This window comes from Artemia franciscana, chromosome 12, assembly GCF_032884065.1.
Source record: "Artemia franciscana chromosome 12, ASM3288406v1, whole genome shotgun sequence".
Taxonomy (NCBI): domain Eukaryota; kingdom Metazoa; phylum Arthropoda; class Branchiopoda; order Anostraca; family Artemiidae; genus Artemia; species Artemia franciscana.
Window position 1 is genome coordinate 22708537 of NC_088874.1, and position 26670 is coordinate 22735206.

Below are 26670 nucleotides of genomic sequence, written 5' to 3' on the forward strand. Positions count from 1 at the left end.
GGAATCTATTTTTTAGAAAAAAAATTGTATCTTCGTGTACAAGTCTTGAACTACGTTGTCATTGATGTTACCTAAGAAACCCCTTAAAGTGTATCATCTTGTATAGAAAAATGCAGTTTTGTCAAAGAAGTGATTTTATTTTAAATCTTGTGTTTTGTTAATTACATAAGCATATAGATGTAACAATTTCCTTTAAAGTGAGCCCTTAAAGAGCTTTCTATGATGCATCAGTACCTCGCTAGCTGCGAAGAAAAAAAGAGGCCATTGATGGTGAATCCCATGCTAAAAGTAATTTTCCTTTTTTGTCTAGCCAGTGGATTTCCCTTGTTGTTCAAGCTGAGAGGTTTTAAATTTACTGTGTAGAGCTTCTGGCCAAGGCGATTACACTGGTGTACTTTTTGTTTGAATCGCCATGTTCGTCTTTTACACGGTTGCGACTACCACTGCAGCCACAATAAAGAATACACTTGACTCACATTAATACTGAGTCAAGAATTAGAAAACTACAGTTATAACGAGAGAGTGCATAATAGAGATCTTAAACAAATTTTTATTCAGATTTGCATGAACTACACTTTCATTTACAAAATAGCATAGTTACAATATAACAAACAAAGATAATCAGTATAATACAACAGAAGGAAACAAAACTCGGGCTTCTCCTGAATTAAGTTACTTGAGAGTAGGAATTAACTAGTCAAATACTCCTTAAAAAAAGTAAATTAAAAAAAAAATACAATTATTTCACTTACTATTTTTCTAACTTTCCAATGATTACTAGGTACATAGTAAAGAGATGATTCTCTAAGAATGGCATCAACATATCTCTCCAGAATCGAAATCCATTAAATCTAAGTGCAAAGAAATTGACTTCATGCAGGTTTTAAACTCCTAGGCATATGCATTGTTATAAATTTATTCACAAGGGGGGGGGGGGTATAAAAATAGTCAAAACTTACGGAAATTATGGGAAATGTAGTTTAACAAAGCTTTTGGGGAACCAGGCCCAACACCCCCCCCCCAACATTCTTGCCAACTACTTGGCCAAGTAGGAAACTATAGTAGATGTTAATATTTTTTATCGGAAACGAATCCAAACGGAGGCACGTAAAAAAATCTCAAAACAGCATTTGATGTAGCAAGTCCAGCTACAGTGGCTAAAAACGTGAAAATATACATTCTTTGTTTTGATTTTGGACCATACCAAACTTATAAAAGAGGGTTAACCAGCAGTCTTTGCAATAAAAAGCAACGAAAAAAAAAACTAGGATTACGCAGAGAAGGAAACAAACGAACAATTACACAATGTATTTACCAAACGCAAATAAAATTCAGGCGCTCGAGTCGTTCAGAGGCCATATCAATGAACTTTGCTTTTTTTACTTTGGGATTTAATTTCAAAGTACTTCATTTAGTTTTATCTTACAATGACTTAAAAAATAGAATCCAACTCCACGCTAAAATATACTCATGCATATTTTCCTTCCTCGAAAATTTAAACAATAGTCAAATCCTGAAGAATTTTTGCGCTAAAAAATAGAATCATTTTCCACTTTTCTTGGTTGTAAATGATTAGGCTTCTTGATCTTTCATGGCCAAAATACGGCACCCATCTTCCTATTCCCAGCTACATAATATTGACACTATGTTTCGGACCGTTCGATTTTGTCATAACCTTGAAAGCGCCCTAGGCTACAGCTAGATAGCATTTTTGTCGTTGTGTGTTAGAGTCGGGCAAACCTGTTGCAGATAATTAGATTGAAGCTATTCAATAGATTTACCTATAAAATATGCATCTTCTCGATTCTACCTATGGCCCTATAAAAATGTAACTCATGCGTCAACACTATCACGCCTAAATTTCGTAAGTGCCATGTTCAAACTTCTTAAACTACTGAAACTGTTTGCGAAGCTGTTCTTGAAGGGAAGACCAGCAATCACTGAAGATGAGGAGGATAAAGGTATGATTGAACCAGCATTTCCATATGGATCCTTCCTTTAAGAAAAGCTTAGCAAACAGATTTCGACAATTATTTCCTGTGTGAAAATATCAGCTCAATACCCCGCTTTTTACTATAAAGTATTTTTACTAATTTCAAACAGGTATTTATTCTAATTAAACAGCCTTTGTGATTCAGGGGTCACTCTTAAAGAATTGGAACAAAATTAAAGTCAAAGAGAGTGGTATTGACGAGGGAGTGAACCCCCTCAAATACGTAATAAAAATATACGAATATAGAAGTTCATTACGTAATTTAATTCTTAAGTTACGTATATTTAATACTAACAAAAACGTTCGTAAACAGAATTAAAAGTTCCAGTGGCCTTTTTAAGTAACTACAAAAATTAGAGGGCAGCTAGGCCTCCTAACCCGCCCCTTTTTTCTCAAAATTGTCCGATCAAAACTTTGAAAGTCATTTGGCCAGAAAGACATTTCTATCTATTTATTTTAACGCCAGTCGTATTAAAATAATCAAACCGATCAACTTCAAGATTGCACCAGTTTCAAAATGTCTGAGACTGTCAATAGGCTTAAGATTTTCAAAAAAAGAATTACTTGTAAAAATAACTGGACGATCAGGCTACATAAACGTTTTAATTATTCATGTTCCATGAGCCAAAATCAAAACCCGTATTAATTCAAAAACGTCCTGAAATTAAATTGAAAAAAAACAAGTTTTTTCAACTGATAGTAAGGAGCGACATTAAAACTTAAAAAGAACATAAATTATTCCTGTCTCCTCCTCAACGCTCCACTCTTTACGCTAAAGTTTGACTCTTTGTCACAGTTCTACTTTTCAAAACAATAAAAAACTTTAGCGTAAAGTTTCCCCCACCCCTCATACTACCGTCCATGGTAAAATAAAACAGTTTTTGGGAAAAATATGCTATCAAGGTGACGACAAACTTAACAGAGGCGTCACTAAATGTTTCATAATTAAGGACTCAGCATCGCGCCATGTCTTTGAATGGACAGATAGAGTGTGTAGATTAGTAGGATAAGTCTTAATTTATTTTCCACTATAGATTCCAAAAATTTCATTCTAGTTACAGCCATTTAATTAAAAAAAAAGAAAAATGAGAAGAAAATTGCAAAGCACCCGAACTTAAAAAACAATCTCTGTAAATTTCAAATTAACTTTCTGAATTTCTGGCTCTCGGCATTTGCTCTGGACAAGTATTATATACCACTGACAGACACGTGAGATGGGAAACAATTAAAATTTGGCGTGATTTAAATTTTGAAATATATTTTGTTTTTCATATTCGTAAAAACCAAAAGCTCGACAATAGCAAATAGTAGGATCTTCTTGATACATAGGAAATAAGTAAGCAGAAAATAATACTATCTTTTCTAACGAAGAAACATTTTTGGCATAGGTTTACAAAATTTTATCCTTCTTTAGGTCAGTCTTTGGTTTCGACGGTAAAAATCCCTAGCTACTTCATTAGCTGTACCCAAAAGAGTCTTAAAGAAACTACAAATCGACAGTGAACAGTCTCACAAGCTCCATGCGATCTAATACAGAAATCAGTACATGCGGACTAAACACCAATTCAAAACAAACAATTATTCCTCCTTTAAAGCAGTGACATTAAATCAATAGAAAACAGAAATAGTTGAAAGTATCTTGATAAGTACTACAAGAGAGATTCAGTAAGCAGGTGTAGAGGCTACAGTAGTAGTCGTAACAATTCTTTCTCCTTGAGCTACTCTTCCGGCACGCCAATCAACAAACTTCATATATGCATCAAGGCCATATAAAAGGCAAGAACAGAATCCAAAAAACTAAAAAAAAAAATTACAACTGAGCCAGCATTAAAAAAGGTATAACTTTATTGATATTTAATTAACACCAAATGTCAGCAAATAATGACTTTTGGAATTAGTTTGATCCAAACCCACTCACCACAGAGGTTCAGCTAGGATCTAGAACTAGATACATACCAAGGGCAGCCCAGGTGAGAGGGGGGGGATTTCCATGCTCGAAAACAAATTCTTATGTTTAGAAAAAAAAACATAATACTATTTTTAACTTTTTTTTCTTCATTAATTTGTCTTTATGCTTAATCTTAAAAAGAACTCATTATTATGATGAAGTTCTTTAATGAAATGAAGAAGAACTCCTTAACATTTTTGGAGTTGATCTCAAATCCCGTATTAGACAACTGTTGACATTTGCGTACGGAGGTGTACCCCATCATGGTTGCAGCAATAGCTACAACTTAGTAAAGAGTGAGCTACGGCCCATGGAAACCAAAAGCTTAAAAATGTTTTTTAGACTGTCTAATCAAAAAAAAAATTGCCATTTATAGCTAATTCAGGAATGGCAGCTATTATTTTGATTAATATTAATAGTAGAATGTTACTTTGAAAACAAATTTGCAGGAACTTATACGGTGAAGATAATTTTTATATTTAAGCGATTTTTACAAAGTCGACTTGGTAATCACAAACTGCCATACGACATCAAAAAGCGCACTTTTTTGTTTTTTCTTTCAATCTTTTAATGGAAATAACGAAAAAATAGCCTTTTCCAATGAAAATTTCCATAAAAATATATTTTTTCAAATCTAGGCTGGGGCAGAAACTAGGGGTGAATAGGCACCCCTTCCCCCTCAATTGCCACTCATAGAACTAACACGTAGATAAAATTGTAGAGATATGCTTAAAGCTTTAGTTCAAAACTATTTATTATTTCAGTGTACTTTTTGTAGATTTGTGGTGGGGAAGAGCATTAATAAGCTTGATGAAGCGCGTGATTAAATATTGAGCCTTAGATTAACTTATCGTCTTAAATATCTTCCATGAAAAAAAAAACCTGTGATTTAAAAAAGCAAGTAGTAAAAATTTTTGGGTAGGAAATCAGCTAACCTTCTGTTTTTTATTTTAATCATTAAAAGTTTTCAAATATACCTGCATGATCTATCGCCAAATATGGATGCCGACTAGCTAAGCAAGTAGTATAGAGAAGAATTATTTCATAAGACGTTTTAGTCTAGTGGTTACGAATTCGCCTTGTGGGATTTGGTAAAAAAAAGTTCGAATCTTGAATAAAAGATTCTTCTTGAAATGTGGATTCTCTTTCGAACGTCTAGTTCGTTCTAAATGATAAGTCCCCCAAACTTCAAGTCGAAATTTTCTAAATTATTTTGACTGCAATTCTTAAATCCTTTTAACAGTTCCATAGATAACTGAAATTTTGTTTGTAATTTCTCAAAGATATCAAGGATAATATCCCATAGACCTTTTGGGGGAAAACCCATAAGCAAAGTTTAATAGAGATGCGAAGTTGAACCTATCCGTATTTTAGCAAAAAATTATGATACTTTTATTGGTTTCTTTGCCTAACTTGGAAAAACATCTTTTTATTTGGTTTATTCTCAATATATTTCAAACGTAAAAAACGTAAAAAAAAAATTTCAAATAAACAATGAAAGTAAAGAGCGGAGTTGAAACTAAAAACGAACAGAAATTACTGCTTTGCGGTTTATGCAACATATTTTTTTAAACCATTTCGAGCAAACTGGCTCGTGATATTTCCCTTTATCTGTAGAATTCTTAAAAAAAAACTAAGGCTGTACTGAAAACTGAGTTTTTCAGGTTTTTTTAGAGAGTTAAAATCGTGTCGTAAAAGTTATGGTTTCATGGCCGGTAAAAGCCTATTGAGAGCTTCATGAATTATTCTTTAATCTTCTTCATGCCACTAGAGGAGTTTTCTGTTTCTATTTATGGTTTGTTGCGCCGGTTTAGTGTTTTCAGTAAAGCACTAGTTTCGCAAAATTATAAGGAATTATCAGGAGCAAGCTTTTTTGAAACAATTTTTCAAAAATATGTTGCATAAGCCGCGAAGTAAGTTCGCTTTAAGTTTCAACTTCACTCTTTGCTTTATTCCGAAAAACTTAGTTTTTTCAAAACGAATCAATTTATAATATCTATGCGCATCACAAACGAGTTGCTCCTATTGCTATTAAATGATTGGTTTATGTGTTGATCCCTTCTACTTTAGTTGTGTTTAATTTAGTTGTGTATGTGTGTGTTTGCCCGGTGTGCGTGTTGGGCCAAGTTAAAAATCATGGAGGTAAGTTTTATATTTCTTATCTTACAGTAATTAGCTCCAATATTCTAGATCCTATCTTGTGGTGCCCCCCCCCCTCTTCTGCTTGTTGCCTGAGACACTCGCAGAGCACCGCCAATGTACCTTAATTGCTCTCTTACTGCCGACACACCCTAAGAATTTAGAATATGGATGGCGTTATAGAATTACAGTTTTGGATAGTGTTAGCGAATAAATAAGTAGAAACACCACTGCAATTCTTGGAGGGGGAGATTAAAAACAAGCTCACCACCAAGCAATTTCAATAGATGAACTAAAAGGTAACACAGCACCTTATGTGAGTGAGCAAAAATATCCAATAGTATTATAGTCCGTATATAACAATCAGTTATTTCACTTATTGTGAAACTTTTATAATCACTGACGGTCACTGCATTCCACTGTAATGCATTCCAAAGTTAATCCGGCTTAAAATCATACAGATATACACTGGACAAATACCAAATGAGAAAAAAATGAAATGTATGGACGATTCCATAAGTGAAAATTATAAGATTGGTATAGGACTTTTAAATAAAATACGTAGTACATACAGAGTGTAAGTCCCACTATAAAGGAAGGAACGTTATTCATGCTCATGAAAACAGAACAAAAAAGAAAGAAAAGCAACCACCAATAATGTAATTAGGTTATAACATTATTTGTCTCATGTTGAAATGAGCTTTAAAAGCAAAAAGAAAGAAAAATGATCAATATGTGCTATTTACACGCTTAGAACGGGTCAAATTGTCAATAAAACATATTGAAATTAAACCACCTATCCAGGCGTAGATTAAAACCGTTTAAGGCCCTTATACTAACAAGCCGATTAATTTTATAAATTTCAAGGATATGGTTCATTAGAAAAAAAATGAACGGAAAGGCAGAGTAAACCCACTAACTCTCCTTCCTTTATAAAAAACATTTATGACAGGATTTAGAAATATATTACAATTTGAGAAATATATTGAAATTTGGGTACTGCAAGGTAAAAGTTCCTCTATTATTCCAGAAACATCTTGAGTATAACATAAAATACTACATAAAAGATTTCACAGAAGGGAAAGGAGTTGGGGACATCCCCTAAGAATAATATCTATCTGAAGACCTCCCCTTGAGAAACATAAGCGATGGCCTTAAAATTAGTTCTTGGAATTTTACACCTCCCCTCCTCCCTCGATAATTACTTTAAGGAGAGCTTTTTTTCCAGTTGTGAATCCTTCCAGAACCCCTATTATGCCCGAGCATAAACAACAGGAGTCGAGGGGGTGACAGTCTTCTTAAATTTAAGAGAACCCTGGATATGATATTAAAACTTAACATAAATAAAGTCTACAAAATAAATTTCTTTTCGAATGAAAGAAATAGGCGACGTCAAAAGATGAAACAGACGAAAATTATCCTCTACAGAAGGAGGCTACCCTTCACTCTTTACTTTCATTTGAAAAATCTGTCTTTATTTGATTTAATTATCTATAATTCAATGTTTAAGTTAATCTATAATTAATTTCTAGTTCCATTGAAACTAGATAAAATAAAGCCATACGAAATTTACAAGTTACCAAAGTACTAATTTCATAAGTTCATGGGCACAAGCCATGTGCTTGAAACTCCGTTACTGAATAAGAGCAATTTCGTCCAAGTAGACAACTTCCTACCTGGCAATTAATGACAAGTTGGGGAGTGCATAGTATTTAACACTTAAGCATAAATCCAGCTCACTTGTTACAACACTGACACGTACTGAACGAAGAAGCACTCAGATACCCAAAAAGTTAGCCCGATCACGATCCCTCTAGGCCGAAACAAAGAGGTTGAATTCACAGACGGCAAAACTTTAACTATCAATCAACGGGTATACTGCCATGAGAAATGGCTCAATTTAAAAGGAAACCACACTGATTTGTAGTTGAAAGGTGAAGCTTCAAATTGTGCAGAATAAATAAATAGCACAAAAATAAATATTTTATTTATTTATAAAGAATAAATAAATAAAAGAAATAAATAAATAAATAAAAGTATTTCCTTATTTAGTTTTTTCGTTTTCCTAAACGCAGGTTACTTTTCTGAGCAGACCTGTTATGCTTCTACAAATAAAAGAAATTGGAAGACACTCACTAAGTGACTCTTGGAGCAGGTAATAAATTTTTTAGGAGCAATCAATCGCCAATTTTTTAAAACAAAAGTGAAAGGTCCACTCTTTGGGGTTGTACACGACTATACAAAAATGTTCATACTAATAGCATAACTACACTACCCCGGTATCAAAGAAAACACCATTTTGGTTCATGCAATTACATATATCATACCAAATTTGTGCATTGTAATAGACGTTTATTTAGAGACGACGAGGAAAGAATTAATTTAGCTAAAAGTATTTCAAGGTATAAATAGAAGTCCGTTAAAAATAGTAAAATAAAAATGACAAATTAAACTGGTCATCTCTTAAATACAAAAAAAGCAACGAAACTCACCGCTGCTGCAGCAAACCAGTTACTGGCTTTACCGTAGGAGGCGCAGGCACAACTTGCCGAAAAAAAGAAAAAACTCCAAACGGCACAGTAGATGAACTCCTATTTTAAAAAAGGTCATGAATGATACATAAAACAGAAAACAAAATTCAATTTTTACATTAAATATAGTTATATACACAAAGAAACAAAATTAGCAAAAAAAAAAATAGGATTAAACTGTTCCAGAGAAAACCCCCAATGAGGTCTTCCACAGCATTTCTTTTTTCAAAGTTTCAGATAGTGATGGTCATACCTAAAATTTTTCCCGAATGCAATCTCGATTCAACTTCATATTTTGATTATAGTCCTTCAAAAAATTCCGATTCTCCCCATTATTGTTTATCGCTCTATTACTAATTTCATCTATTATAAATATTGCATCTCCTTTTTTTATTCAATTGTAAGCTTATTGAAATTTTGGCCTTAATGCGCAAAACAACTTCCCTAGAAATGTTAGTGAACAGTATCATTTGTGTAAGTTTTCGGCATGATGGCCTTAGTCTTAATGAGTTCTTTTATTCTTTTTTCCCCTAAGAAGAAAGACTAATTGTGTGCAATCAGCATTTCCTTAATAGAACAATCAGGAACAGACTTACCGTAATTACCATTTGATTTAACTAAAAAAAAATTCAGTTACAAAGAGATAAAAGCTTAAGGCCGTTCCATACCAAGATCACTATCTCGTTGATTATAAACTTTTTTAGCGTTGTGTGCCCAAACTATTCAGAATTGATAGGGTGGGACATAGCTTGTATAGCTTTAATAAGAGGTTGTATAACGACAGGAAACTAAAAGCTGACACCGACTCTCCTGGATATATAAGAAAAAAAAGACATTTAACTTCTCCCGTTTTTCGACGGAACATGGGAATGCATGTATTTTTTTTTAATAAACGGAGCAAAATTTTTTTGTTTAAAGTTCAGGAAATGGTAAACCCTAAAAACATTCTAGTATACCTGCTTGGAAAACATTAAAAAATAGCTCATAAGAAGTCTCACTGAATCATTTGACAACTTTGGAAGTTTCCTGTTCTTGATTCTTCCTGGTCTTGATTCAAATGCGGATACAGGATGCCCATTATTTATGCTATACGTATATTCCTAAACTCACCGGATCAAAATTCTGAGATAGCCATTTTATTCAGCGTAGTCAAAAAATCTTTAACTATGTCCTTGGGGACAACTTACTCCCCCACAGTCCCCGTGGGAGGTGCTACAATTTACAAACTTTGACCAGTGCTTACATATAGTAAGCACTGTACTATATACACATAGAGTAATGAGGGAGAAATATATGTTTGCTAATATCTTTTGTGTTAATTCCTGATCAATGGTTAGTTTGCCTGGAAATCTAGAGATGGAAGGACACAAACATGAAGTTGAATAGATTCTAATATCAGGGCACTGAATAAGCTTTATCATGAAATGTAGAGCATTTTGAGACACTGAACCTAAACAGAAAATACAAGTCTGAAGACACAATAGTGAAGTTTATCCTCGCCCTCAAATAACAGCATAAAATAGCTATACCCCTCCCCCCTCAAAGGTACAATGTAGGCTGCCTGGAATGATTATGGTTAGAGCTTTTTAATCTCTTCAGCATCCTATTCTAATTTATTTACTATAGGAAAGACATAAGAGAAACTATATAATAAAGAAACTATAAAGAAACTATACATAATAAAAAATGAAACTATACATAACTATAACGAAACTATAAAGAAACTATAAATAATAAAGAAACTATAGGAAAGAAATATAGGAAAGACTGACATAGGAAAGAAAATTATAATAATATTAAATAGCCGAGATAAATGTCAGCCAGTGGACAAAAAAAGCGAACATGATAGAGGCTTTCAACATAATATGTTGAAAGACGCAATTAATTAATATATATATTAATATATACCGCAAATAATATATAACAAAATCTCGAAGAAAATAGTGGAAAAAGTTTCTAGTGATAGAATATAACCCCAATGGCTGGTTTGTGAATTTAGCATCCTGTCGTGGATATCTTATTGTATTATCTATGCAATATCTATGTCTAATCATCTATGTGATTAGACACCGTTTTACTTAACAATTAGTAAGAGATAATAATTTTCCTTTGTTTCAAACCAGCCCCTCGTTATGTTTTCGCGCTGTTGGTCAGTTTAAGATCCCCAGTCAATTTTTACCAACAGTGCTTCGGAAGCTCATGGGGTGCTGGGAAAGTTTCCTAATGGGCCATTTGTCTTTGAGACTCTCAGCCAAATCTGGGACTCGCAAATGACAATTATAGTCTCGAATATCCTTAATGAGAGATACAAAACGATTAGTAGAACTATAAGCAGTTTACCTCAGCCGCTTAAAATCGAAGTATATTATGGCATACACAATATTTGCGGTTTTGAGTTTGACAAATTTGGTTTAACCCCACTTTGAAAAAAGGTTAAAATAGCTATATCGCGTTTGACGGATGAAAACCAGAACGTTCTCAAATGGAATGCTACTAACACTACTACTAGCAACTTACCACAGCACCAAGCCGCCTGAGATCAACACAACTACGCATCCCAATCTAGCCAAAGCCTCTCTCTTTACACAACCCCAGCAAGTTCCCAGTTTCCTTAAGACATCCTTCCATATAAACGGAATACAACCTGCTTTCTGTTTAGCCCTAAACGGTTGGCCGAAAGGACAATCTTCGGCAATTTGTCATCCTTCATTCGCAAAACGTGTCCTAGCCATCTCAACCTTTCTCTTATTATAGCCCTAGAAAGCAAGATTGAACCACACTTTTCGTACAGAGTACTATTTGAAATACGGTCAGTCAATAGGGTAATCAAAACAATCCGTAGTCAATTTCTCTGGAAAACATCTTCCTCTTTGTTTCGGAGAGCCATATTTGACCGCAGCCATCACTGTACCTTCCAATATTCTAATCTTGGTTAGCATACTTATCTTCTTATTCTTCCAAACGTTTTCAACTCTGAAAAAACGCCTGGGTCTTGGCTATTCTGCTACTAAGAATAGTATTCTTAGTAGTACTGACTAATACTAAGTCAGTATTCTACTGACTAAGGCTAAGAAGTTTTTCTTAGCCTTACCAACTTAGTTTTCTTAACATTAATTTTCAAATCTACTCTAGCATCCTGAACTCGCAAAACCTCTAAATATTTATTCATTTTGTTCACACTTCCATCTAGGTGGCTTATATCATCAGCATAATCTAAGTCCAGGAAAGTTTTTCTTACACCTTTGATTACGCGTTCTCTCATTACCTTTCCTTTGCTCCTTAAGACAAAGTTCATCAAAATGATCAGTATAAATAGGAATTCAAATCGAACAGAAAGAGATTATTAGAATAGATTTCAAGTAAGTATAAATTTGATGGACGAATTGGAGCTCTGAAAAGAGTTAAGATGGAGCTGCATTGGCTACATGAGCGTGCATAGCTACATTGGCCTCAATCAGATTGGTGTTGCAATACTTTGTCAATATTGCTATTCACAGCTTATTCCAATTCCGAGTGTAGTGTGAAACACCGTAGTGTTTTGTTTTAGTATTTTTTTGAAGAAACACTTTCTTTGTTTCAAATTTGTGATGGAAAGAGACAATTTGGAGAGATAGTATTTTTTAGTAGGTGGTGAAGACAGAACTTTTGAATAAGTCTAGGTAAAGAAATGGTGATGAGAAAGCTTGGTTGTTCGAAATCAAGTGATGTTACACTACACGACACAGTTTTTGTCCCAAGAATTTTCCCTTTTTTTCTATGCATTGAATTCACAAATTTAACCTGCATTTTCCGTTACTCACAGTTCGTATGGAATAATCTTCATAGTTTTACTTTTTGAAAAATTTGGTTGTTTTTGGTTTTTGGAAAAAATCCTTTTTTTGTTTATGGGGGTCATCATTATGCAGATTTTTATGATAGACTGAAAAATTGGTTTATACTCTTCGTCCTAGAACAAAATAACTACTGCAATGATTCTTTCAAGTTATTTTTTTCTGTTTAATACACAAGGAGTCCTACAAAAAAGAACATATAGATAAAACATCATTACAAATTCGTGAGCGAAAGTAAGAAGTCTTTTCTTACTTTAAATTAAATACGTAAATACCTAACATTTTAATGGCTTATGAACATGTTTTAACTAGGATGAAACTGAATACATAACAAGGTGCCTTTTTTTATCAACATTCGCAATTCAATAGTTTCTTTTGGAGGAAATTAAATTTTGAGCCCCAAAAGGACTTCTTACTTCTTACTGATAAAAGTAAATTAATAAAGTTATGAAAGAAATATTGTTCATAATACCTTGCGATGATGCAGTAGATAAAGCTGTGCATCCTGATCAATGTGTGGCAGGTTCAATTTTCCGTGTCGCAAGGAAGGTTCCGTTCTGACTTATATTTCAAAATATTTTTTTTGGGATTTCATTAAACAAAACCAAAAAAAATGAAGTTACAGTCAAACTGAGATCATTATTGAGGGGATTCTGGCTAAAATTTCAACAAATTAGTTCCCATTATAGATTTGCAATATTGAGAGTATTTGAAATAATAATAAAATTGGTTATAAATGGGTATTTTTTCTCGCTAAAAAGTTTTTGTTAGGAACATATTTTAAAATTTTGGTTGCTATAAACTGTTTAGACTTTTGGGGCTCAAAATTTAATTTACTCCAGGAAAAATTACTAAATACGAAAGAAGATAAAAAAAGGGGGCATCACGTTACGTATTCACTTTCATCCTAGTCAAAATATGTGCATAAGGTATTAAAATTTTACTGACTGAAGTAAATTAATAAAGTTATAAAAGAAAGATTATTTGTAATACCTTGGGATGACGTAGTGAAAACCTTTACTAGGTTTTCAGCTATATCCGATAAAACTAGCATAGGCCCAATTTATAATCAAGTGTATCGGTCATTTGAGTAAGTAACTCGTTTTCGATATTGTCTCAAAATGCATATTCTTTCATAATTGACAAGCATTGGTGGCTCTGTCAGTAGAACCTAGGTCTTGCGACCCTTCTCGAGTTTGAATGTCACCCAGGGCAACTTTTTCTGTTAATTATAAATGTATGATGCTGGTTTCTACGAAATTCAAGGTTTTATTGCAAACTATTAGTCTTCTAGTAATATTCAGTTATTATAGGCTTTTCTATGCGTTCTTTACTCTAATTATATGTAACTTATATTTCATAAGTCTCCGATGGTAAAATTGAAAGCACACCCACTTGTCACGCGGAAAACCGGGGTTTGATTCCCCATCAGGGAAAACTTTTAATGTATTTAATTGAAAGCATGTCTTTTAAATTTAAAATTTTAAAAAGGCACAGGGTCCACTTCCTTCGGGCTTTAGTTCGCTCTTTACTATAATCCAATTCTTTTGATGTGTATTGGTATCAAAATTCCGTTTTTTGGAATTTTCGGCTACTATTTAGCCGGGTTGCCTCTTACTTACAGCTTGTTACCAGGATCTGTCTGATCCTGTATGGTTTTAAACTCGCTGTTTTAAAGCTGCTGTTTTTCTCATCCTGCTCATACCTGTTCTTGGCACTCAATTTGAGAACGTCCATTCATCAAGCTTATAAATAAAAATGTAGTTTTGTTTAACAAAATTTTTTTAATTTAATTAAATTTTGCTTTTTAATTAAAAACACACTAGAACTGTTAATTTTCGTTCTATTGCGCCCTCTGATGACATTCTAGGACCACGTGGTCGATACGATCACCCCTGAAAAAAAAACAAATAAAAACACATCCGTGATTTTTCTTCTGGCAAAAATACATAATTCCACATTTTTACAGATAGGAGCTTGAAACCTCTAAATTGAGATTATCTGATACGCTGAGTCTAATGGTGTTTTTTTCATTAACATTCTATGACTTTTAGGTTGTGTTTTCCCCTTTCTTCTAAAATAAGACTAATTTTTTTCAGCCTCGTAATTTTTGATGGGTAAGATTAAACTTGATGAAACTTATATATCTAAAATCGGCATAAAAATTCAGTTCTTTTGATGTATCTATTGGTTTCAAAATTCCGTTTTTTAGAGTTTCAGTTACTATTGAGCCAGATCGCCTCTTTTGTAAGCCGGATCGCCTCGTTACCACCACCTGTTTCAAGATTCTTGATCTTTCTTCTGGCATAAAATACAAAATTCCACATTTTTGAAGATGGTGGCATGAAAAGTCTTAAGTTAGGCTCTCCGTTTTGCTGAATCCGATGATGCAATTTTTAAAATGATTCCTCGACTTTAAGAGGATATTTTCCTCTTTTTCAAAACCAAGTAAATTTTCTAAGAATTGTAACTTTTGATGGGTGAGATTGAACTCAATAAATTTTGCATTCGTAGAATCAGCATAAAAATCATTTATAAAGCTTACCACAAGTAGCCAAGGGATGAAATGAAATTTCTCAATGAGATGAAGACAGTAAAACAGGAGCAGCGTTCCAGTAGTAAAGAAACCAGCCCAGGCACAAAATGACATCCAATTAGCATTGGAATGATAATGAAAATCAGAGCTGCTGACACAGATGAAGGCAATAATATTTATCACCTGCCAAAATATAAAAGAATTAAACTAAATCTTAAACAGATGCTCATTTTTTGCACTAAATTGTGAACAGATGCTCATTTTTGCACGAACAGAAAAAGTGAAAAAGAAACACTTAATCATCTAAAAATACAAATATTCAAAAACACATTAAAAGAAAAAATTAATAAACAGAAACTTATTCCAGAAGGCAGGCCCGCTTGTAGCACCCAACCTCAATCTTCATTCTAAATGGGTTTAGGGCTTTTTAACCACGAAAGACAGTTCAACAGCTTAAAAACAGGGAACATTGTATGCCCAGTATAAATACTATGAAAACGTTCAACTTTGGTTTCCTTACTTTTAACAGAACCAGCATATAGATTTTCATAACGTGATCAAAAACCAAAGTACTAGCAATAGGCTAGTCAGAGTAAATTATTTAAGTTGATGGTGTGATTGTAAAATTCCTAAATTTCACAAGGATCTCCTCGAGGCTTGAGCAATTAAAATGAAACTCAGTAAGTTTGCATGCGTTGAATTGAATGCTAACATCACTACTAGTTTTTTCATGGAAAAGGAAAGTATTTTGAATATATATCACAAATGAAACAGATTCAAAAAATCTTCTTCAAAACAAAAGGAATAAACAAAATACTCTGCACGTTTCAAAATCAGACTAGTTACAACAAAAGTTGGACGTTATTACCAATACTGTTACACAGGTTCATAAACGTTATTGCGCCTTATTTAGTTCCTTAATATACAGGCACTTCAGCACTTGCCATATCATCATCTCCCTCCATATAAGATTAGAGTCACTTTGCACATCGTGCAAGAACCAACAATAGAAAGAGAAAGCCCCTCTTTACATAGTTACTTTACCCTTTCAATAGCCCATTTAATATGATAATGGTAAAAATAAGCCACTCTTCAATAAAATAAATAACTAGTCCCAAACTGAAACAGCTCCAAAATACAGATTAGTTCGTTACAGTATTATGTGTATATAAACAAAAACAAGAGCTAAGAGCTTATATGGCACTTGTGACGAGGTCGGAAGAGCCAAGAGGCAAGAGCTTATATGGGATGAGCTCTAGCAAAATTTCAAGAATCAATAGATTGCTTTAAAAGGAAAATCAGAGGCTTAATGCCGGTCGGGATTAAAAATAAGAGCTCTGAATCACGAGGTCCTTCTAAATGTCAAAATCCATTAAGATCCGATCACCCACTCGTAAGTTAAAAATACTTCAATTTTTCGAATTTTTCCTCTCCATTCAGCCCCCCAGATGGTCGAATCCAGGGAAAACGACTTTATAAAGTCAAATTGTGCAGCTCCCTAACGCACCTACCAATTTTCATCGTCCTTGCACGTCCAGAAGCACCAAACTCGCCAAAGCACTGAATCCCACCCTCTAACTCCCACAAAAAGAACGGATCCAGTCCGGTTACATCAATCACGAATCTATGACATTTATAAGCGTGTTCCAAGATTTCTGGTTCCTCCTCCAACTCCCCCCAATGTCACTGGATCTGGTCAGGATTTAAAACGAGAGTTCTAAAGCACAAGATCCTTCTAAATATCAAATTCCATTAAGATCTGATCACCCGTTGGTAAGTTACAAATATCTCATTTTTATGATTTTTCCGAATACCCCCCCCCCCCAACTTCACCAAAGAGAGCGGATACGGTCCGGTTATGTCAGTCACTTATCTTGGAATTGTGCTTATTCTTTCCACCAAATTTCATCCTGATCTCTCCACTTTAAGCGTTTTCGAAGATTTCCGGTCCCCTCCCCCCGAATTACACTGGACCCGATCGGGATTTAAAATAAGAGATCCTCCAAGTTCCATCCTGATCTCTCCGCTTTAAGCGTTTTCCAAGATTCCCCCCCCCCAATGACACTGGATCCGGTCGGGATCGCCTCTTTTCAATATCTCACTCTTTACACTAAAGTCCGACTTTTGTTCCAATTCTTTAAGAATGACCCCTGAATCACAATGGCCGTTTAATTAAAATAAATCGTTCTTTTGAAATTACTAAAAAACAAACTTTAGCGTAAAGAGCAAGGTATTGAGGAGGGGACGAACCCTCTCATATACATAATGATTTCTGTTAATTTTAAATTAATGTTTCTCCTTACTTTTAGATAAAAAACGTTTTTTATTTAATTTTTCATTGTTTGTTTTTTAAATAAAGCTGAAAAATCCAGCGCCCCCTTCATAGAAATTCTCTTCCCCTGTGAAAAATTGCTCCATGCAAAGATTCTCTCACGTAACTCCCTCCCCATGACCTCCTATCACTGGAAAAAATTCCCTCAAAACGCAGTATACTTCCCAATAACCAGTACTATATGTGAATAATGGGCAAAATTCGTAACTTGCAGCATTTCCCACAGGGACCGTGGGGGGTTAAGTCTTCCTCAATGACGTAGTTATTAGATTTTTCGACTATGCTGAACAAAATGGACATCTCAAAATTTTGATCCTGTGACTTTAAGGAATAATAGAGCGTGGGAGGGGGCCTAGTTACCCTCCAGTATTTTAGTCACTTAAAAAGGCCACTAGAACTTTTAATTTCCGTTAAAATGAGCCCTCTCGCAACTTTCTACGATCACTGGATTGATACGATCACCCCTGAAAAAAAAAATAAACACGCATCCATGATCTTTCTTCTGGCAAAAAGAAACAAAATTCTACATGTTTGCAGATAGCAGCTTGAAGCCTCTGCAGTAGGATTTTCTGAAACGCTGAATCTGATGGTGTGATTTTTATTAAGATTCTATGACTTTTAGGGAGGTGATTCCCTTTTTTCGAAAGTAACTCAAATTTTTTCAGACTTGTAACTTTTGATGGGTAAAACTAAACTTGATGAAACTTACATATTTAAAATAAGCATAAAAATCCGATTTTTTAACGTATATATTGGTATAAAAATTCTGTTCTTTAGAGTTTGGGTTACTATTGAGCTGGATTGCTCCTTACTACAGTTTGTTACCATGAACTGTTTGATAACGTAAAAATATGTTGATATAGCGATTCATCACTAAAAACCAGGTGCAGGGCATAAATGTTATCAGACTATAACCTAATATACTTTTTTCGACTTTTTAATTGCCAGAGAGATTACTATTGGTAAAAAAGATGATTCAATAAAAACCATCGAAAATAGAAAAATCAATTTCAGTTTTATGATTTTAAATTAGCAATTTGTGCATCAAACTCAGTGATATAATATGAGCTACAATTTGCTTTCAAGTTTTTGTGCATTGCAATTAAATTAAATTTAAGTTTTCAAAACTTTTTGTCCGAAAATTTTTTAAGCACTACATGATGCACATCTAACGTTTAATCTAACATATGGTAATGATTCTGATTTGATTTATTATTCCCATTTTCCATCAACGAACATTATGCGAAATATAGAGGCACTACTTTGTGGTCAAACAGAGACATCAATTTTGGAGTAGGATGACTATCCTTTATCCTTGTTTAAATTTGCCCGAAATAAATACAATACATTCTTCTATATACAAAGCAAGAATAAATCAGCACAGTACATATTTATCTCAAACTGACTGCAGTTAGTATTCGCATTGTGTTGTAGAACATGAAATAGAACCTTGATTTTGTTTTGCTTTGGAATAAAGAAAATAATTCTGTAGGTATGTTTCTCCAATTATAATATATTTGCAAACAGCATTTACAAGAACCAAGTATTCCAGAAGTTTTCAAGCTTACAAAAAGGACAGAGGTTAAGGAACAGACTAGGAATGATCCAGGGCAGCTTCCGTTAGCATAATACTATTGTAGAGGTTGGTCAATAACATAGTCAGAGCTAAACATCATTTTGCACTAAACAATGAGAACGTGGAGGTGGCCCTAGATCATCAGAAAGCAAATTAAGTACATTTTTCACGTGTTCAGACAAACAATACAGGGTCATAGTCCCCTTATATTCCCTCAAGTGATATCCTCTTCTCAAGCACAAAATACAAAATTTGTAAAGGAAAAAAAAAAAAAAACCTACCATAACAACTGCTTTTAGCATTCCAGGAATTGAACGCAAATACTCTTTATCAAATCTCAGAGAGGTATTAACGGCAGTTGACTGAGTAGTAGTGGTAGTTGTTGTTCCTCCACCCACATATGGACCAGCACCAAACTGACCTTCCATTTTATTTCTGAAAATGAAAAAGCAATAATATAAATAAAACTAATATATTACCCAATAATAAAAATTATATTGTCCATATAAAATAGAATCTTTATAGATATACTTTAATGTCAACATGACAAGTGTTCTTACTAAAACGATTCATACAAAAGTTTTAAATCTGGATGATTGGAGGACCTGAAGTGAGAATAACACTCACCTAGCTTCTTTTGGTTCCATGTATTGCAAATATACAGAGTGCCTCTCTCAACTTGCTATATATTCTGTCTTTGATTCCCTTAAAAAGGGCATAAGCTCTGTCTCCTACACACTTGGGTCAACACCATACACAATTTGTATCTGAACCTAACAGTACACACTCTTATGCACTGTAAGACTATTCTACCCTCTTTGGCAAAGAGTGTTTACATTTCACCTCCAATCCTCTTTGGTAAACAGTGCAAGCAATATGTCATATGTTTGATTTATATGGGACAGAGAAAACATGGAGGAAAAAAGTGAAGAAATTTCACAGCAAGTAAAAACAAAAAAAGAATGCAAACATTTCAGCCTATACCTCCACTCAGCTGTCCTCAGTTGAAAAAGAATAAAAATGGCATGCCTGAAAACGGTTTTAGGTCTACCTCTGAGCCATTAATTGAAAGACATGCTATAGTGTTGCCTTTAATAACAGCCATAAGACTTCAATTTTATCCATTTTTCTTTCCAGAGGCAATTCATATGGGAAGGAGTGGTTGTATACGCTTTAGATGGGTTCATTTAGTAGAAACTCGGAAGTTCTAGTGTCCTTTTTAAGATTAAAAAATGCTTCAAGGGCAACTAGCTCACCCCCCAAGCCCTCTTTTCCCTAAATGCATCCAATTAAAATTTTGAGATAGCTGTCTTATTAAAAATAGTTCAAATATCATGTGACAATTCTACTGGGGTCAACCCCCCCCCCCAAACACATAGATCATATGCGTTTGTATCACTTGGTTTATCTGAGCCATCTGTAGTCACTAGCTTGTTTAGATGTCACTTCAGTCAATATTCACTGAATTAGATCATGTATCACTTAACTTGCTATTGGTAGGGGGTTATTCACCTGCAGCAACTGCCTGCATTGAAAAAGAAGAATCAAAATAATGCAAATATGCTTTATCATACAGCAATTAAAGTACATATACAACACAATTATAACAAATAATACATTTTTACATTATATCCTGTCACATACTTCCAGATATAAAAATTTAAGCAGATAAAATAAAGATGATCAAAACAAATAAAAAGTAAATAGGATAGTTCTAAAATAAAATAATATGGGAGGGGGCATCATGGCCTACAAGATTAAAATAATATGGAGTCATCTACCACTTACCCTGCTATATATACATCGCTTAATCAACAGCAACAAGTATATATATATATATATATATATATATATATATATATATATATATATATATATATATATATATATATATATATATATATATATATATATATATATATATATATATATATATGTATATATATATACGGTTTAATCAACAGTAACAAATGTCTAGATTCAGTGGCAAATCCAGGGGTCTGTGGGCCCCCTCCTGTCATGGTGGTGAATTTGTGGTGGGACTGTTTGCTCTGATTCAGGCTAAGACAAAAGTTTTTTTTTTATTGATTTTTGATAAGTTTTTAATTATTAAGACTGTTTGAAACAAGGTTTTAGTTACTTTGTGCAGTCTCTGTTAGATTTTACTAATGTCACATACTATCAAAAAGTCTTTAGTCAAATTTAAGTTTATCAAAGAAATCTGTGTGTATTACCACAAAAGCCAACTGGGAGGCAAAAATCTTCATTTGCAATAACAAAGAGGGGAAAATTAAAATTCTTTAGGCTATCAAAAGGATATTTCAGGATTGTGCTGTCACAACAGGGATGAAAAGCAAAATATTTACTTCTTACTGTCAAAAATTTGTTTTCAAGTCTTGACATGGCATCAAGGTGGAGAAACTGATATCATTACTTTTTTGGCTGTCTGTTTTGGTTTTTTGAGTTTAATTTTTTTGTGAAGCAGGGTGGTTTTTACAACATTGTTGTTTTTTCGACGATTTGTATAATAGAAAGTAAATATAAGAGAAGTGCAAAAATTATTGATTTAAGTTTTGGATTTTGGTGGGGGAATGGTGGCCACTTTACTGCCTATTTTCATCGAATTAAAGCTCCCCATTATATGACATATGGCATACCGTTTCCTCTGTTCATCCTAAAACATTAAAATAAAAGCCAAACTCTTTAAGAGCTTTGATAAAAGTTTGTGTAATTATATACTTAAAACTAAGTATATGAGTTGAAATACTCCTTCCAAGGTTGGAGTAATCATTTAAGAAAAATAATTTTTTGAAAAACTGTTTATAAAAGAAGGCAAATAACTATGTGTTTATTTTTTTATTTAGATGGTATAGATGGCTCTCTGAATTCTCAGTTTGAATCAGTGGAATGGCATTGATTTTTTTTCAAACATTTAAAAATAAAAAATGATAAAAAGGGGAAATTCACACAACTTGAATTTACCACAGAAACAGAATGCAGCTACAATATTGCTTCAGAATTTCTCACCTTCTCAATACAAACCAGTCACAAAATATAGTGATGTTTTTGCATTGGGGTTGCATATATTTGTCCATAAAGCTGTCTAAACAACTGCTACATATAGCCTACTGCAGAATATTTTTATACTTAATTTGATACTTGCCATCCAATCATATTTTCACAATTAGTTGTTTATAAATCAAAATTTTTACAGGACAGTTCTCTTACTTAATGTTAAATCTATGTCAAATTTTTATTTTTGTGCTCAAAAGATAGATCAAGATTTAAATGTTTGAATTTAATATCTGAAAAATATCTTTACATGTAATTAGAGTAAAGTTATATAGGCTATTTCCCATGTGTTTTTTAATTTCTTGGTTTTATTAGTGCTGACTCAATTTACAGTACAGATAGCCTACATGGGTTGATACAAGAGTGACTCATGACAAAATAAATAGGGGTAAATTTATGACAGTGTATATAAGTGAGTTACCAGTGAAGTGAACATGCGACTTGAAGCCTTGTTTTATGTTCTTTTTGAATATAATAATTACTTCTAATGTAAATTCAAATTTAAGCACTTTTTAACCTAACAAAACCTTATTATACTTTTTTTTTTAATGATGGAAAAAGATGGTGCCGAGTAAACATGGTATTATTTTGGGGAATATGACCAATAAATCATGTTTTAATTGGAAATTTGTCATTTTTAAGAGCTCAAAAAGAGCTTAAATTTGAATTTGTGGTAGAAGCAATTATTATACTGGAAAGAACATAAAAAAGGCATCAAGTGGTATGTTCACTTTATTGGTAAGTCAGTTACATGAACCATCATAATTTTTTGAAAATGTGTCATTTTTTAGAACTCAAAAAGTGCTTAAATTTGAATTTACAGTAGAAGTGATTACTATATTCGTAGAGAACATAAAAAAGGCATTGAGTGGTGCATTCACTTTATTGGTATGCCAGTTATATAAACTGTATAATTTTGTTGGGTTTATATTAACAGACTACTCAGTAGCTGAGAAATAAGCTTATCTTTATAGTCAGAATTGCATCCTGAATTCAAATTTAATACATATTTGCATTGGAAATGAACTTTTAAACCACCTCTATATACCAATTCAGGGCATATATTTTCACATCAGGGGGGGGGGGGGTAAGTTTAAACTTACCTCTGTAGTCAGAATGATGTCCTTAATCCTAATTTAACATTCATTTATGTCAGAAAAGAAGTTTAACCTCCCTCCTCATGATGTGCAAATATATACTCTGAATTGAAACAGGCTATAGCCTGAATTGGCATATATAAGGATGGGGGTTAATTTCATGGTAAAATTCTAGTTTAATGAGTTCTTGCTATCTTGGAAAGGGGTTAGGTTAGGAAAATGAAACTTTCAGGGATGGGTGTACAGGCTAAAGTATGTCCCAGGAAGGCATTTTGAAATACCTACCTCTACTCTCTCTTCCTCTAGAGGGTCCTTTGATGGCCTTTAAAAATATATGTGTTATAAAAGTGAAACCTTGCAAAATAGATCCTCTGCTTGAATAAGGTACAACAAAATTGTTTTCAGCTTCACTACTTTCCTCAATCCCATTTTATAAGGTTTTAAAGATATGCAAATACATTCCCTAAATTTTGAATAAAAATGATATGGCTCAGAATTTGGTCAATGTTGGTATTATCTGAACAATTGTTTTGGGTCATGAAACTATTGTTAATAGATGCATTTTGACTTTTGGAACATCTTTTCTCTCTTGCAAAACTACCACAAACTCACCATTATGGAGTTATGATATATTTGCACATTAGGGGGGGGGGCTAAAGCATAGCATATATTAAATACAGCAATGGTCAGTTTACATATTTAATATATGCTATGCTTTACCCCTACCCCCCTAATGTGCAAATATATAGCCCAAATTTGTTTCTAATCTATTACAGATTTGCAATTTCAAATATCCAATCAATGAAAACAGAGATGATTGCAATTCTATATATATAAATACAAGACTATTTGGGCTGAAATAACTCCATTATGGTGAGTTTGTAGTATTTTTGCAAGAGAGAAAAGATGTTCCAAAAATCAAAATTCATCTACTAACAATAGTTTCATGACCCAAAACAATTGTTCAAGTAATACTAACATTGACCCAGAATTCTACTCAAATAACAGAAATTGCAATTTCAGAACTAAAGGCAGAGAAAAAGCCTGTAGACCTATCCCTGAAAGTTTCATTTTCCTAATCTAACGCCTTTCTCAGATAGCAAAAAGTCACTAAGCTAGAATTTTACCAAGTTCATTTTGAATGCAAATGCTTTTTAAATTTCAATTAAGGATGCAATTTTGACTTTAAAGATAAGTTTACTTCTTAGCTACCTGAATAGTTGGTTAGTATAAACCTTACCCCCTAATGTGCAAATATAGACTATAGCCTAAATTATATATTTCCATAAGCCTTACCTGACTAGTTTTTTTAGGCTACAATGTCTCCTTCTTAATAGCTCTAATTTTAGGCTTAGCCTATACTGTTGCTTGTGCTAATTTTTAACTAGGTCAAATCTCTCCAAATTGAGCATTAGCCTGGATTGCCCCATCTATATAAAATCCCTTTGAATTAAGCTACCCTAACAAAAGGAAAGAATTTTACCAAAGGAGATACTAGTCTAGCCTGCTATCAAGGCCTACTAAGAAGCACCAAATTATGGAAGAGCTAGACAGGATGTACAGAAAGTCATTCTTGGGATATACTTACATTAGGAGATTATGAAAAAAGAAGGTCAAGTCTTAAAAATATCAGACTTTTGACAAACTCTCAATAGATTCTAGATAAATCAACATCAATGAATCACCATTTTTCTTCAACTTCTTTTAAGTGTAAGCTCATCTCCTACTGAATCACCAATGAAATATTAGACATGGCCGCTGATGAGTTGCTCTAAGCCAATATGCTGGGAAATACTTAAGAACCGAAACATTGGATCCAATTTAAAGATTTTACGAAATTTAAGCATCCCCTCTTTTTAGCATGTTATCAATTGCTTAAATCCCAACCGAATTGGGATTTAGCTCTAATTTAGCTTGAATCAGTCTAAATAAATGCTGCTAAATCCAACAACTTGGAGTTAGCTCGCTTTCTCACCGATCCTTTCGGACCATTCAATACTTTGTTTCTGTGCTTTATAGTCGGTCCATTGTAATTTAGGGTAATTTTACATCTTAGACTTGGTTTATTTTTGCGCAGAGTCAGGAATCAACTGCTTTTTACACCCAATCAGAAATTTGTGAGTTCTGTTCCATTCAGTCTACAGTTACCCTACAAAAAGATACAAACTAGCTCGCTAAAGCTTTGCTAAACCTTGCTCTGGGTCAGTCCATAGATTAACCAAAACTCGACAGTTTCTTCTGCACACTAATCCATTCTGCAGCAACGCCGTGAGATCCCATGTTTTAGACTTACCTTGTCTTTGCAGAGAATTGTAACTTTCCTTTTTTGTTTAAAATTTCTCGTTTGTCCAGTGTATAATTCTTCTGTGTTCTTAGAACAAAAATTTATGTGCACTTGAAATCGGTGGTATGAGTATCGTGAGCTGAGGAGTAACACATTAGATGGGTTTCAATGTATTTGGGGAAAAGGGGGTATGGTGGGGTCTGCTTACCCCTCAATCATTTTTTACTCCTAAAAAGAGCTCTAGAACTTCCGATTTCCAATCGAATGAGCCCCCTCTAAAGTTCATACAACTACCCTTTCAATAAAAACCTTATATATTAAACTTTCTGAAATAAACTCGCGGTCTATGCATAGATTTGGGAAAGGGGTAGAAACTTTACATCCCCGCTCCTTCCCTATTTGTGAGTCCTGAAATAGATTACCAAAACAGGTTCTAATTTTTTTTTCAAAAGTATTATTTATCATCTGCTCCTCGCACTAAATTACTTTAGTTTCTACGAGTAGGTGCATCAACTAAGGAGACTTTTCCCGATTAATTTTGAATAATCCATGGTTAATGAATAAAGGAACTAGTAGAATTTACATTTAATTTGAGGAATTGTCGGATCTTCCCACGTTTTGCAATAAGTTTTCACGGGTTACTTTCTCGCAATCAAACCGTAAAGGAGGGGATGGCGTTATGGAAGGCAACAGGCCTGAAATATGTATTTAATCATAAAGATTCTCCTAGAGGCAAATTGTTTACCTTGTAAGTAATACTACCAAAAAAGATATCTGAAAATTGAGTCCACTTCCATGGCCGGCTGTGAGGGTGCATGGTATACAAACAGTACTTTAATGGTCCTAGTTGATTTTTGACCGAATTCAGCCCTTAGAAAGGATACCAGAACTCAGAAGTTCGGTCAAGTGAGCCCATCCTCAGCTCTCTATAGTCATTTCTTCTATAGAGACACAAATGCGGAAAGTTCACGGGATAAAAGGTGTTCTTGGCTAAGCTGACGCGATCGAGTTGACTGTGATGATAGGTTTTTGGGCTCCATGTCTATAAAACTCTAAAACACCCCTATTTAGAGTACGGCCGCCCGGTATTACAATTCGGCCTGACATCCTGGGATTCTGACTGGTTGGATAGTATTCAGTATACAGCCTTAGTAATTGCAGGTAGGAAACTCAAGGCTTCTTATCTAGGGTTAATGGGGGAGTTCAAAGTTGATAACTTATCTGGCCTGAGTTAGAATCTATTCAATACTTTGGACTACCCCTTATCAAACACCCTATTTACCAAAATACCCCTCCTTCTTCTATTGTTCCTTCATGCATAGAGTCCCTCGC

At 33.7% G+C, this 26670-nt stretch overlaps 2 protein-coding genes across 2 annotated transcripts in view; both read right to left on the bottom strand.

Annotated features, from left to right (window-relative positions):
• Window positions 1–26670, bottom strand: part of LOC136033871 (spermine oxidase-like) — a 445682-nt gene that overhangs the window by 82498 nt on the left and 336514 nt on the right. The window lies entirely within an intron of this gene.
• On the bottom strand, window positions 531–24798 carry LOC136033865 (CKLF-like MARVEL transmembrane domain-containing protein 8). Its single transcript, XM_065714835.1, has 5 exons — window positions 24643–24798; window positions 19167–19320; window positions 14987–15160; window positions 8573–8671; window positions 531–3790 (listed from the first exon to the last, which is right to left on the bottom strand). The coding sequence occupies exons 2-5, from the start codon at window positions 19311–19313 to the stop codon at window positions 3656–3658; spliced, it is 555 nt and encodes a 184-aa protein (XP_065570907.1). The 5' UTR covers window positions 19314–19320; window positions 24643–24798; the 3' UTR covers window positions 531–3655.